Here is a 12,664-nt window from a genome sequence, read left to right as displayed (position 1 = left end):
TTTTTAGATTATTTTTTTAAGTAGGGTTCACACCCAACATGGGGCCCAATGCGGGGCCCAACATGGGGCTTCAACTCACAACCCTGAGATCAAGACCTGAGCAGGGATCAAGAGTTGGATGCTTAACTGACTGAGCCACCCAGGCATCCCTATATTTAATTTAAAAACATACCTCCAGATCTCTCTTTTTCTCTGCCATTATGGTGTGTGCGATTGACTGTTCCTCATCATGTTTTCTCATGAGACTTTTAGAATCAAGGGACTCCTGGCCAAGAGACAAAAGCAGAATCATCCCATTTCCCAGTGGATTCAGATGAAAACTGGTAATAAAATCAGGTACAACTCCAAGAGGAGGCATTGGAAAAGAACCAAGCAGGGTCTGTAAGGGATTACACATGAGATGACACACATATTTATGCTGCATGAAGGTCACATGCTCATATCCTATCACTCTGTAAACATCATTACTACCTGAACAGTAGACATGTTTCATTGGGGAAATGATTTTTCTCTGTTACTATGCTTCTGCACCAGTAGGTTAGTTCAGTAATAAATATGTGAGACCTTAAAAAAAAATACATCCAGAAAATATAAAGAACTCTCAAATTCAATAATAAAAGATAGACAACCAAATAAAATAATGAATCTTGAGCACACCCCAGGGTGATCCCTAATAAGTCATATCCTTGTATAAATGCCTCCCCTGAGTACAAGTAGAACCTATGACTTGTTTTTAACCAATAGATTATGGCAAAGGTGATGAGATGTCACTCCCCTGATTACCTTATGTTACATAAAACTCCATTTTGGCAGACAGAAGAGAGACAAATTCACCTACTGGCTTCCTGAAGAAGCAAAAAGCCATGTTTTGAACTGCCTCAGAGAGAGCCACATGGCAAGGACCTGCAGGGAGCCTCTAGAGGTAAGAGTAGACTCCAGATGAGACAGCTAGTAATAACCTGGGGCCCCAGTCATACAGCTGCAAGGAAATGAGTCCTGCCAACAACCTGATAAGCCGGGATGTAGATTCTCCTGTAATCAAGCCACCAGATGAGAAATCAGCCAGAAAGACACCATGTTTGCAGTCTGGGGAGATCCTCAACAGAGGACTCAGCTAAACTGTGCCCAGACTCCTTACCCACAGAATTCATGAGATAATAAGTATGTACTTTTTGTTATGCAGCACCAGAATACTAATACAATGGACAAAAGTTTTGAAGAGACACTTCACCAAATATGATATATGGGTGGCAAATAAGTACATGAAAAAAAATGCTACATATAATTAGTAATTAGGGAGCTCTAAATCACAACCACAATGAAATAATACTGCATACCTTTTAGAATTGCTAAAAGTTGTGGCAAGGATAGGGGGAACCAACACTCACATACACTCCTGGTTGATTTGTACAATGGTACAACAATTCAGAAAGCAGTTTAACAGTTGCTTGAAAATTAAACATACATCTACCTTACAACCCAGTCATTACTCTCCAGGGTATTTACCCAAGAGAAAGGAAAGCATATGCTCACCCAAAGCCTTGTACATGAATGTTCACAATACTTTTATGTGTAGTAGCTGCAAACTAGAAATACCCCATGCAACAATTGGTGAATGGATCAATACACAATGGAATACTACTCAATAATAAAAAAGAATAAACGATTGATACTCACTATAACATGGGTGAATCTCAAAATAATTATGTTGAGTGAGAGATGCCAGACAAAAAAAGAATGTGTACTATATTATTCCATTTATATTAAATTCTAGAATGCAAACTAATCTATAGTGACAGAAGCCAGATCAGTAATTGCTTGAATGCGGGGGAGAAGCAGGAAGAGATTACAGAGCAGCACAAGTAGACATTTGGGAGTAATGGAAGGATAAGTCATCTTGATTGTGTTGATGGTTTCACTGATGATTACATATGTCAAAACTTACCAAAATGGTGCAATTTAAATATGCATGATTTATTGTGTGCCAATTATACCTCAATAAAGCTGTTAAATTTTTAAAATAAAAAGAATTGGGGGAGAATGACAAAGGTGTATTTAGATAGGATGTGTGGAAGGCTCTCTGCGGAGGTGCCATTTGTGTAGAGGCCTGAAAGAAGTAAGGGGATGAGTATCATGAGTGTCTGGGGAGAAAAGCATTCCAAGAGGAGGGAACAGCAGGTACAAAGGCTCTGGGTGGGACTCTGCTTGGCACATCAGAGTGTAATGTGGCTGGGACAGTGAGCAAAGGGCAAAGGTGAGGTCAGAGTGGTAGGGAAGGACTACATCATGTAGAGCTTATTCTGAGAGAGATGGGGATGTACTGGATTGTTTTGCACTGATTTATGACATAATCTGACATGTTTTAAAATTGTCGTTCAGAACCACAACTATCATTCTCAACTGTAAGGAGGAAGGGCAGAAGCAGGGAGACAGGAGGGTGAACTACTGCACTAGTTAGGTAAGAGATCATGGTGACATTGCTGCAGGAAGGTTGTGGTGGAGGTGGGGAACAGGGGTTGGAGGCAGGATTATTTCACCGATAGGGCTGCCCATTCCAGTGATATGCTGGATATAGAGAGTGAGAGGAAGAGGGAAGTCAGAGATGATTCTAAGGTGTTTCATCTGAACATTTGGAAAAATTAATTTGCCCATTACTAAAATGGGGAAGTCTGAAAGGCCAGTTTCTAAGATGTGTTCAGGTTAGGATGTGTTAAGTTTGAGGTGTCTATTACACAACCAAGTGGCAATATTGAGCAAGCTGGCTAGATGTGTCTGTGATCAGGGCAGAGAGGTCAGAGCAAGACCCGGGATATAAATCTGAGGAACAACATAGAGGACAGGTGTGAGAACTGAGTACTGGGCATTAGAAGGCAGGAGCAAGAGGTCAGGAAGGAGAGGGAAAACCAGCAAAAAGGACCATTAACAAACAGTAAGTGTGAACCAAGGGAGGAAAGTGTTTCAAGAAACACTGTGATTTAACCGTAAGGAATGCTGCTAACAGGCCAACATGAGGACTCTGCATTGACCACTGAATTTAGCAGTAGGCCACATTGGCAGGAGCTATTTCAGAGAGGTGGTAGAAGCAAAGGTTTGATCTGAATGGCCTCACAGGAGAATCAGAGGCTAGGAAGTGGAAGCAGCAAGTTACCAGAGAGTTTCACTGTCAAAGCAGGCAGAGAAATTGAAGAGTAGCTGAAGAGGTATGTGTGGGTCACGGGAGGGTTTTTTTTTAAGATTGAAGATATTATTATAACATGTTTGTATTCTGATGGGAACACTGGTAGAGTGTAGAGAGGTAAAAATTAATGATGTAGGAGAGGGAAGGGGAGGGACAATTGCAGAAAAAGTCCTTGAGCTGTGGGAGCAGTAAGAGATAAAGATGAGGCAGTGAGAAGAATCTAGTTGTGGTGGGATTTTGCCCAAATTTACCACTCCGGATCCAGGGCCAGGCAGGAACGTCAAATTGATGAGTGTCTGTGATACCCCAAGAGCCTCCTGGTTATTCTCCTGAACCACCCTGGGAGGTGTATAGCCTCACTGTACACCAACTGAGGCCAGAGGGTTGTGATGACCTGCTGTATTACCCACAGCAACCCCAGTGACACCAAGACTGCAGGAGGTTATCCTGGGAACAAGAAGGATGCCCGCTCGCCCCCTACACCTCCCAACTTTCTCATCATGATGATATCCAAACACTGAATCTGCCCTTGGGCAGGCCAAGACTGTGCAAAGCAGTTTTATTCTCCTCATTTGTGCTGCCCTTCAACTACACAGTGCAATGTGGACCACTGGTTTTCTCACCACCCTGTTTCCCCACAAATATAAAATCATGGAACACTAAAGTCAAACAAGACCTCAGAGATCACCCAGTTCACCTCTCATTTCCATAAAAGGAAACTGAGGCACAAGATTACATAGGCCCATGCTCAAAGGCAAGCAGAGCAAACTGTCATCTCATTGCCCATGAGCTGTCAAACATCATTTCCCCCCCTTGTCCCTAGAGATGTGAGTGCATACGCCCATGTGTACAAAATCTATTTGAACATGCAAATTGGCTACATCCAATTTCATCCAACTGTCCTCGAAATTTAAGAGCTCTGCTGACATGCACAGAGCCAAGAGTAAATTGTCCCCCTGAGAGAAATAGTCTTGGAAAGGGCCTCGGGTGTCCCTGTCCAAGGTGCTAGGAAAGCAGAGGCCGTGAGAAAGAAGCTTGAGTCTGCCAGGTCCACACGTACTCTCCTTGTGAAAGGAGAGAAGAACAGAGGCTAGAGTTTGGGGTGGAGGCAAATAAAGGAGTCCCCTGAAATCCTCTGACTTAGAAATGTATTGACACCTTCCCCTAGGACTCCCACTGGGGTTGTGTTCTGATGTAAACGAATGTTATTCCAGAGATACAGGATGACAGTGCTGAACATCCCTGCCTGCCATGGGTTTATTTAGAAAGAGAGTGGAGGAAACAAAGTTTAAAATGGCACTGTGACTCTCAAGAAGACCCAATGACATTCCCTGAGTGCCAGGGAACAGGGCATCAGTTGCCCTATGACCTGACCTTCTGACTTGACAAATGGATTCATCCAAAAGTAGATAAATCAAACTCCACAGATAGATTAAAGCAGTGGTTTTCAACTACTCTTTCAGAAGCAGAAATACTGTCTGATTCAGAAAACAGTAAACACAAAGCTACTGTGCTTGAAGCAGGAGTGGAAGCCTCACAGCCTGACCTTGGCTGATGCCAGACCTCAGAGGCACTTCTGTAGGATTTTTAGAAAAAGACTTGAAACATCACTAGATTAAGTTAACTAACAAAAGTTCTGTAAATCTCTGCCCTGTCTCATTCGTTGGCAGGTAAATAGCCCGGCCCAGTCTGAGTCTGTAACAAACCACATGACTACTCCCCCATAAACACCTCATGAGTAATGAGGCCCCTGACCCTTGTTGCAAAAATCCTTGGTCACTGACAGACCTGAATCGTACCACGTTTTTTTTACCACACCCTGCTCTTTTCTACATTCTTCTTGCAGCTTCTGAATGACCATTATGAGCTGGCTCCATCTCTAGTCCCCACCCCACCCTGGCATATGCCTGGGGATGACCTCATGCCTCTGCATGAACAGACCTTCAGGCACCTCTCTGTAAATAGATGCTGTCAGTGGCCTGTCCAGATTCCTATTTTGGTGGCGTCTTGCAGCAAGCACATATACCTCTCTGTGGGAGCTTTTTTTCAGTCTGCAAATCCCCAAGGCAGTCCAAAAATGCTGAGTCAATGTGCCCATGAGAAGCCATCAGCCAATAATTCTTGGAAAAGATAACTCTGAGGAATGCCCTAATCTGTTTCTAAGTTTCCAAGTGGAATTGAGCCCATGTTCCCACAATAGTAACTTGCACAATAACGCACCCTTTCCAGCTTTCTTCCCTTCCCTGTACCACTTCCCCACTCCCCTACCAGGGCTTCCGAAGATCAACTCCCAAATAAACTATATGCATTCATACCTTTGGCTCAGGTAATGCTTCCAAGGGAACCCAACTGAAGATATTTAATGCTGGAATGGAGGTAGGAAAAAGACCTTCAGCATGAGTTTCTGGAATACAATAACATACCAACCAAATGATAATGAGGACCCCATTGCTGATAATAAGTGGAAAGGTGACAATACTGGTATGCTTTAGCATCACAATTGCTAAAACTCTGTGTTGAGATGAACTGAGGTGGAATGCAGATGAAAGGGAAGGCACTGACTTATACAAAAGGTCTAGCACAGTGCTACTCAAAGTACAATCCCTAGGCCAATGTTAGTTCATGAACTGTTTGATCCCAGCCTCTGACAAGTACAGAAATTGAGAAGAAGCATATGGAAACTTTTATAGTAAACTGGCGAAGATATTTTATGTCTTGTTGAACTTAATAATTTTAAAAATTATTATTGCATCATGAATGTCTTTCTTATTTAATTTTTCTAGTAATTCATCAGTCCACAGAATATTTTCATTATTTTTAGAGAGTTGGGGAGAGGCGCAGAGAGAGAGAGAGAGAGAGGATCTTAAGCAGGCTCCATGCTTGGCACAGAGCCCTGGACATGGGGCTCAATCCCACAACCCTGGAATCATGACCTGAGCCAAAATCAAGAGTCAGACACTCAACTGACTGAGACACCCAGGCACCCCCACAAAATATTTTTTAATGATTCCTCACCAATAGATGGTCTAAGAAGTACTGGTCTAGACTTAAAAACTAGGGGGGTGAGGATAATTATGGCAATTGTGGAGTTGGTTAACTGTTGTTAACTGCCACCAAAGCTCTGAAGGAAAAATATAACAGGCTCAGCTCAAGTAACAATCAACTTAAAAGCCAGAATGCTTCCAGGGCCATGTTAAAGAGGTTCTCATCTCCAGTGACTGAGAGACGGACTGAGCTGAAAATCAAGCTTAAAACCTGATTGTAAGAGTGGCAGACTTACAAAGACGATTGGATTCACAGTCCCAGCATGCCTTCAATGCTAACAGCAGAAACCCAGTAAATGAATGGGACTCAAAGATCCACAATGAGGACATTTGGGTTCATAACCTTGAAATCCCACATTCCCTGAATCTCTGGGCCAGCAGAAATACCCCTTCGCCCCACAAAGGAGACAGGCTTTCATTTGTCTAGATCTATGCAAAAGCCTCACCATTGCTAATGGCTTGCAAAATGATACTTATCCTCTTCAAAGGGAATCTGCACCTTCCATCATTGTTTGTACACAAATATCTAAAACCAACCCCCAGCATGACTTGACTATGGAATCATGTCACTTCTTAAAGAATAAAATAGATTATTCAGCAAAAAAGTAATTCAGCCTGTTGGCTGCAAGCCCAACAGGAACGTGAAGAATATGCCTCAGAATGGAACTTGAGAGTGCCACAGTGGCTGGGTGGAATACAAGGCTGGGTGTGGCAGTTTATTGATAGGAGAGCACTTTCCCATGACTCAGGATTTAGTACCCTGGCAAGGACATCCAAAGCCAGTTCTAACACACTGTTGGCATGGCTCCTTGAAGCTTGGAAACAATAAGAGTATATGTAGTGGAAATGCCAGAACTGCCTTGGCAGAGTATTGAAAAAGAGAACAAAAGGCCCAGAGAGGTACCCTTGTTGGAATGAATTCACTATGTTAGACCAGAGAACACACTAACTGACTATGTTCCCCAGAAGATCCCAGAGGACATTCCCTTCACTAAAGCAATAAAATATTGGGGCACTTTGATCAGAAGTTCAGTGGTAGCTATTGCCAGAGGCCAGGGAAAACAGTGGGGGAAGCTGCCATGGCTCCCAAATGTCAACACAGCTAAGATTTTGTAATAACCAGGACTAAGTCAAAAGCAAAGTGAATGCAATTACATGATAGGCAGCAAGGTTGGAATGACAACCAGAGGGAAGCCTTGACCTGTTGGGATCTGTTGCAATGACTAATAATCCATGATGCTTCCAGAGGTGAGATAGATGCTCTCTACCAACAAAGTTATTGCTTGACTTATGTAACCAAAAATTATCAAGAGGAGTGAACAGAATGTTGATGTCAGCCACCACAATAAAAAATTATAATCCCCTATCCAGTTTTCAGACCTGAGCTAGTTCTTGAACCCAGAGACCATCAGTGGAAAAAGAGGAGAGATCCCCAAAAGATCATGAAAATGCCATGAAAAATATACACAGTAACAATATTTCCATTCCTTCCCTAAAATAACTTTGGGGCACTTAATAGAAAACTGTATGCTGGGTAAGAGAGAATTCCCAGAAAATTCAAAGGCTTTTGGATACATGTCTTAGCGTATTAATACTGATACCAAGGGACACAGAGTGGAAGCATACAGATGCCACGTAGTAAATGGACTCCTGGGTGATGTCCATTTCACAGTGGGTCCAGAGGTTTTCAGCTTCACTCAATGATCATTTTCCACGTCTCTGAGCATATGATCCAGGTTATTACACCTCCCTATTGGCAGAACTCTCACACTGCCTCCCTAACCTATGTAGTAGAGTCATTACAGTAGGAAAGCCTAAATGAAATTCTTCTCCTGACACATACACACATACATACATACATACATACCCACACACATACTCAAATATATCACACATTCACACATACACAGAGACACACACATACATACACACTGGACCAAGAGAGTAAAACTGAAGCAATACTGCATCTTAGATGGAATGCTAGAGACTAGTGTCACCTCCAAAGACTTAAATGATACAAGACAGTGGTCCCATCATATCTCCCATTTAATTCATCAGCAAAATCAGATTGATCATGGAACAGGAAAATGGACTACTATAAATGTAACCAAGTGGTAGCCTCAGTTGTAACTCTTTTTACCAGGTATTTTTAGTAGAACAGATCCACATGGCCTCTGACACTTAGTATGTGGTTCTCAAACTGGTGAATACATTCTTTTCAATCCCCTTCAAGGAGGATCAGGACAAATTTGCATTCACCTGGAATGCATAACTTACATTTTAATGGTCTTGCCCCAGATCTATTTAACTTTTCTGTTCTCTGTCACTGTATAGTTAAAGGAACCTCGATTTTCTGACCATGCCACAGAGCATCAGACTGACCCATTATACGGGTACATAATCATAACAGGTCTGGTGAACAGGAAGTGGCAAGTAGTCAGAAGCCTGGCTAAGACATGTGCACCAGAGGTGGAGGTAAGTCCTGCAAAGACCCAGAGGCCTGCCACATCAATAACTTTGTAAAGATCCAGTGGTCTGGGGTATATTAGGATATTTCCTCCAAAGTAAAGGAGAATTCATTGGACCTCGAGCATCTACCTTTAAGAGAGAGGCCCTTACTGGGGCACCTGGATGGCTCAGTTGGTTGAGTGTCTGACTTTGGCCCAGGCCATGATCCTGCACTTTGTGGGCTCAAGTCCCACTTCAGGCTCTGTGCTGACAGCTCAGAGCCTGGAGCCTGCTTCAGATTTTGTGTCTCCCTCTCTCTCTGCCCCTCCCCCACTCTGTCTCTCTATCTCCCAAAAATAAATAAACATTAAAAAAGAGAGAGAGAGAGGCCCTTACTTGGCACCATATGACCTGGAAGATTCCATGATGTTAGCAATATCCAGGGTAGATAACAATGTAGTTTGGAGTTTCTGGCAAGATTAAGCAGGAGAGTCACAGAACAAAACTCTAGGATTCTAGAGCCAGGATGTGCTATCTGCAGCAAAAGTCTTCTCAACATTAAAAAAGCAGCTTCAAACTTGCTATTGGGCTCTAGCAGGGACTGAGCATCTGACCTGACCATGAGACATCAAGGAACCATGATATCAGAGCTGACCATCATGATCTGGGTGTTTTCAGACCTACCAAGTCATAATGGAAATGACACATCAGGGAGCAGGCCCAAGCAGGTCCAGGGGCAAAAACAGCTGACCCAGATTTTATGTCACCCACTTCTGTTGCACCAATGTGTTTCCTTCAGCTCACAGTTCTAAGTAGTTCCCATTATCAGCTGACAGAAAAGGAAAACCCTGCGCCTGGTTCATAGATAAACTATCTCCATATACTGGTGTGAGCCAAAATGGACTGTCTCCCAACAGCCTGGAAAAGAGGTGGCCCTGAAAGTCAGCAGTAAAGGGAAGTCCTCCCAGTGGAGAAGGCCTCAACTACTCTCAACTGATCACCAACCTGATGTGGTGGGAGAAGGGGCCTGCAGCTATGGTGTTCACACATTCCTGGGCAGTGGTGAATGGTTTAAAGCTAGTTATGATCAGGGGTCTGAAAATATCAAGATTGGAAGATGGGGACAAAGTGTACAGATTTTTCTCAATGCCCACCACAGAAGATACATTGCACAACCAAATGGACAGGATTCTGAGATTAGTTAGCTTCTGCCCTTGACCCTCATGACTGATCCTGAGCTTCAACGTGGTGCCATCCCTCAAGGAAAGCAAACAGCTTCATCATAGCTTGTCACTTATTTCAAATTCATTCACCCAGAAAGATATTTTTTGTTCTTATTGCACTGACACATATATTAGGAATGGCTTTCCTCTTTTTGGCCCACAGTATCTTGGTCACTATACAAGGACTCCCATAGTGTCTAATTTACTGTTAAGGGATCCTGCATAATATCACCTTGGGCCAAAGTCTCACTTTGTAGTGTGAAGTGCCTTGATGGGTGCATGAGCATAGGACCCAGCAGTGCTACCATATGCCCATCACTCAGAAACTGCTGGTCTGATGGAGCATTGAAAAGGCCTCAAGAAGTTTTGGCTAAGCACCAGGTTGGTAATAACACCCACAGGTGTTGGACGTGAAGTCAAGATGCACCATACTATTTGAACCAATGGCTAATTTATGGTGTTGTGGCCCCAGAAGTAAAATACATGGGTCTGAAAAACAAGGACTGGCAGGAGAAGTGGCCCTTCTCACCATCCTGTAAGATGTGCATCCTGACCCTGCAAATTTAGGATCTGATGCATCTGGACCCAGGGTGGGGGACAACTTCAGAAAACAAAGTAATGGTTCCTCCAGCCCTAAAGTAAAGACTGCAGCTTATTTGGGTTTCCTCATGCCAGTATACCAGCAAGCACAGAAAGAAGTTATCAAACTGGCAGGGGAGATTGACCCTGGTTATCATAAGAAGTAAGGACTTTTGCTACATATGGGGGCAGAAAGCAATATGTCTGCAACTCAGGCAATTCACCAGAGGTGCCTCTTGATAATCACGAATGAACAATTGTGGCAGCCAATGGCCTGACAAATTCCTAGTGCCCAGGGTCTCATCTTCTCGGGGATAACAACTTGGTCTATCCCACTAGGCAAGCCAAGAGGAGCAGAAATGCTGGCTGAGGAGGAGAAGGAAGAATTGGCGGTAGAAGTGCAATATGATGAAAATCAAGTCAGTCTCCATACCAACTATAGCAGCAAAAATTTCAGTTTGTCTCACTAATCTTCTAATTTTTTTTTCCAGAAATTGTAATCCGTTACCGTTTGGAAGAAGCAGTGAGGACATAGCAAACTGAAGCATGAGTGGATCAGAGTGGTACGAGGGGTGAACCACAGCAGTCCCTGCCCCTAGACCCTAAACACTGCTGCTCCAGACCATGCCCATGGCACCCCACTGTACTTGCAGCCCTCCCCCCAGACATGGCCAGACTGCTGGGGAATCAATGCACCCAGAAGCAGCAGCAGCCAGTACTGGAGTGTTGGAGGTGTTGGAAGATGTGTACTCAATTTTCTCACCCTTCAGGTGGGATAAGTCTCCAACATGTTCCATACTATTCCCCAGAGCTCCCCAATGGGACTGAGTCTCAGTTTCCCACAGATGTCACCTGCCTACCAGCTCTTCCCTGTCCTGCCTCCTTTCCCCACTCCCCTGTTAGTGCTACTTAAGATTTCCTCCTAAATAAATAACTTGCACTCAAATTTTTTGGCTCAGTTTGCTTTGGGAGAAACTGAACCTAAAACATTCCCAGGTGACTCCAGTTTCAATCTCCTTCCTGGACTCTTCCTGTCAGGACTCCACATGTTTAGCCCAAGTTCCAAGCTCCCTCGTGGACAACCTCATCTGCCCCTGGAGAAAGCAACTTCTGGGTTTCTCTCTTTTTAGGTCATTTTGCAGACCCCACAGCAATCAAGTCTCCCTGTCCTCAGCAGGGAAGCCTCCTGAATCACTGCTGTGTCAGGTCAAGCTTGCTCAGGAGGCCCAGGAAGCCTGGGGTGGCCAACACTCTGCACATTGCTTGAGTCTAGCTAGGTCTGTGAATTCCTTGGACAAATGCTATAGGGGAGAGCATGACTTCAGAGATGCCCTTTTGGCTGTGCCCTCTTCCTGCAACTCAATTCCCCACTGGGATCTGGGTGATCTCCTGCTCATCCTCAAAACCAGCAGCATCCATCAGGCCAGTCACTATCTCCTCATGAGAGCCTCCTGATAGCTTATCTCTTCAAAAGCACTCACCATTCCTTTAGGGGAAGGGACCATGGTGACAAAACTGCAACTGGGAAATTTCAGGCACCATGACACTGGGTTGGGTTGGTTTTCTGAACTTGCAGAACCTTCTCAGTGTCTCTGAGATCACACCATGTAGACAGCCATTGATTCCCCTATGCGTACAGCATGTGAGAGAATCTTTGTGAACTGTTGGCTCCTGGGTTCCAACAATGGAAGAAGAGAATTCTACCCTAAATCCCAGCATCTGAGGAAGGGGAATGAGGGAGGCCCTAAAGGAAGTAGAGGACAGAAGAGAGGCATCCAAGGGAATGAAATGAAATAGGAGGCAGGACAGAAGGGGCTCAGGGGAAGAGGAGTATGGAAGAGAAACCACACACTCGATCCCAGACAAACAAAACACACATATACACACAAACAAAGAGAAACATCAGCAGAGACCACAAATGAAATTTAAAGTTGTTATGGCAACCGGAACAGGTGGGTGGGCACTTGTGCCTACTGAATTTACAAAATTAAAGTAAGCGCTGCATTTGCTAACTAATTAAATAAAGCCTTCCAAATATTTCTAATCTCCCAGCCATCAGGCATGGAGGAGGACTGAGAATGCAGAGAGCTGGAGCTCCTATTTATCTACTTGGGGGTCTAGAGAACGGCCTCACTAAGGTGGCTTTGGTGGAGGACAGGAAGGGGCTTTGGGGAGCAGGGGTGGAGGGGCAT

General features: G+C 44.0%; 1 protein-coding gene across 1 annotated transcript; it reads left to right on the top strand.

Annotated features, from left to right (window-relative positions):
• The first annotated feature begins 229 nt into the window (after positions 1–229).
• LOC109277372 (60S ribosomal protein L39-like) lies at positions 230–394 on the top strand. Its single transcript, XM_019467049.2, has one exon. The coding sequence runs from the start codon at positions 230–232 to the stop codon at positions 383–385; it is 156 nt and encodes a 51-aa protein (XP_019322594.1). The 3' UTR covers positions 386–394.
• The last annotated feature ends 12,270 nt before the right edge of the window (positions 395–12,664 follow it).

Source organism: Panthera pardus, unplaced genomic scaffold (genome assembly GCF_024362965.1).
Source record: "Panthera pardus isolate Hobbes unplaced genomic scaffold, ASM2436296v1 HiC_scaffold_13, whole genome shotgun sequence".
Classification (NCBI taxonomy): domain Eukaryota; kingdom Metazoa; phylum Chordata; class Mammalia; order Carnivora; family Felidae; genus Panthera; species Panthera pardus.
This window is presented reverse-complemented; position numbering and strand designations above follow the sequence as displayed.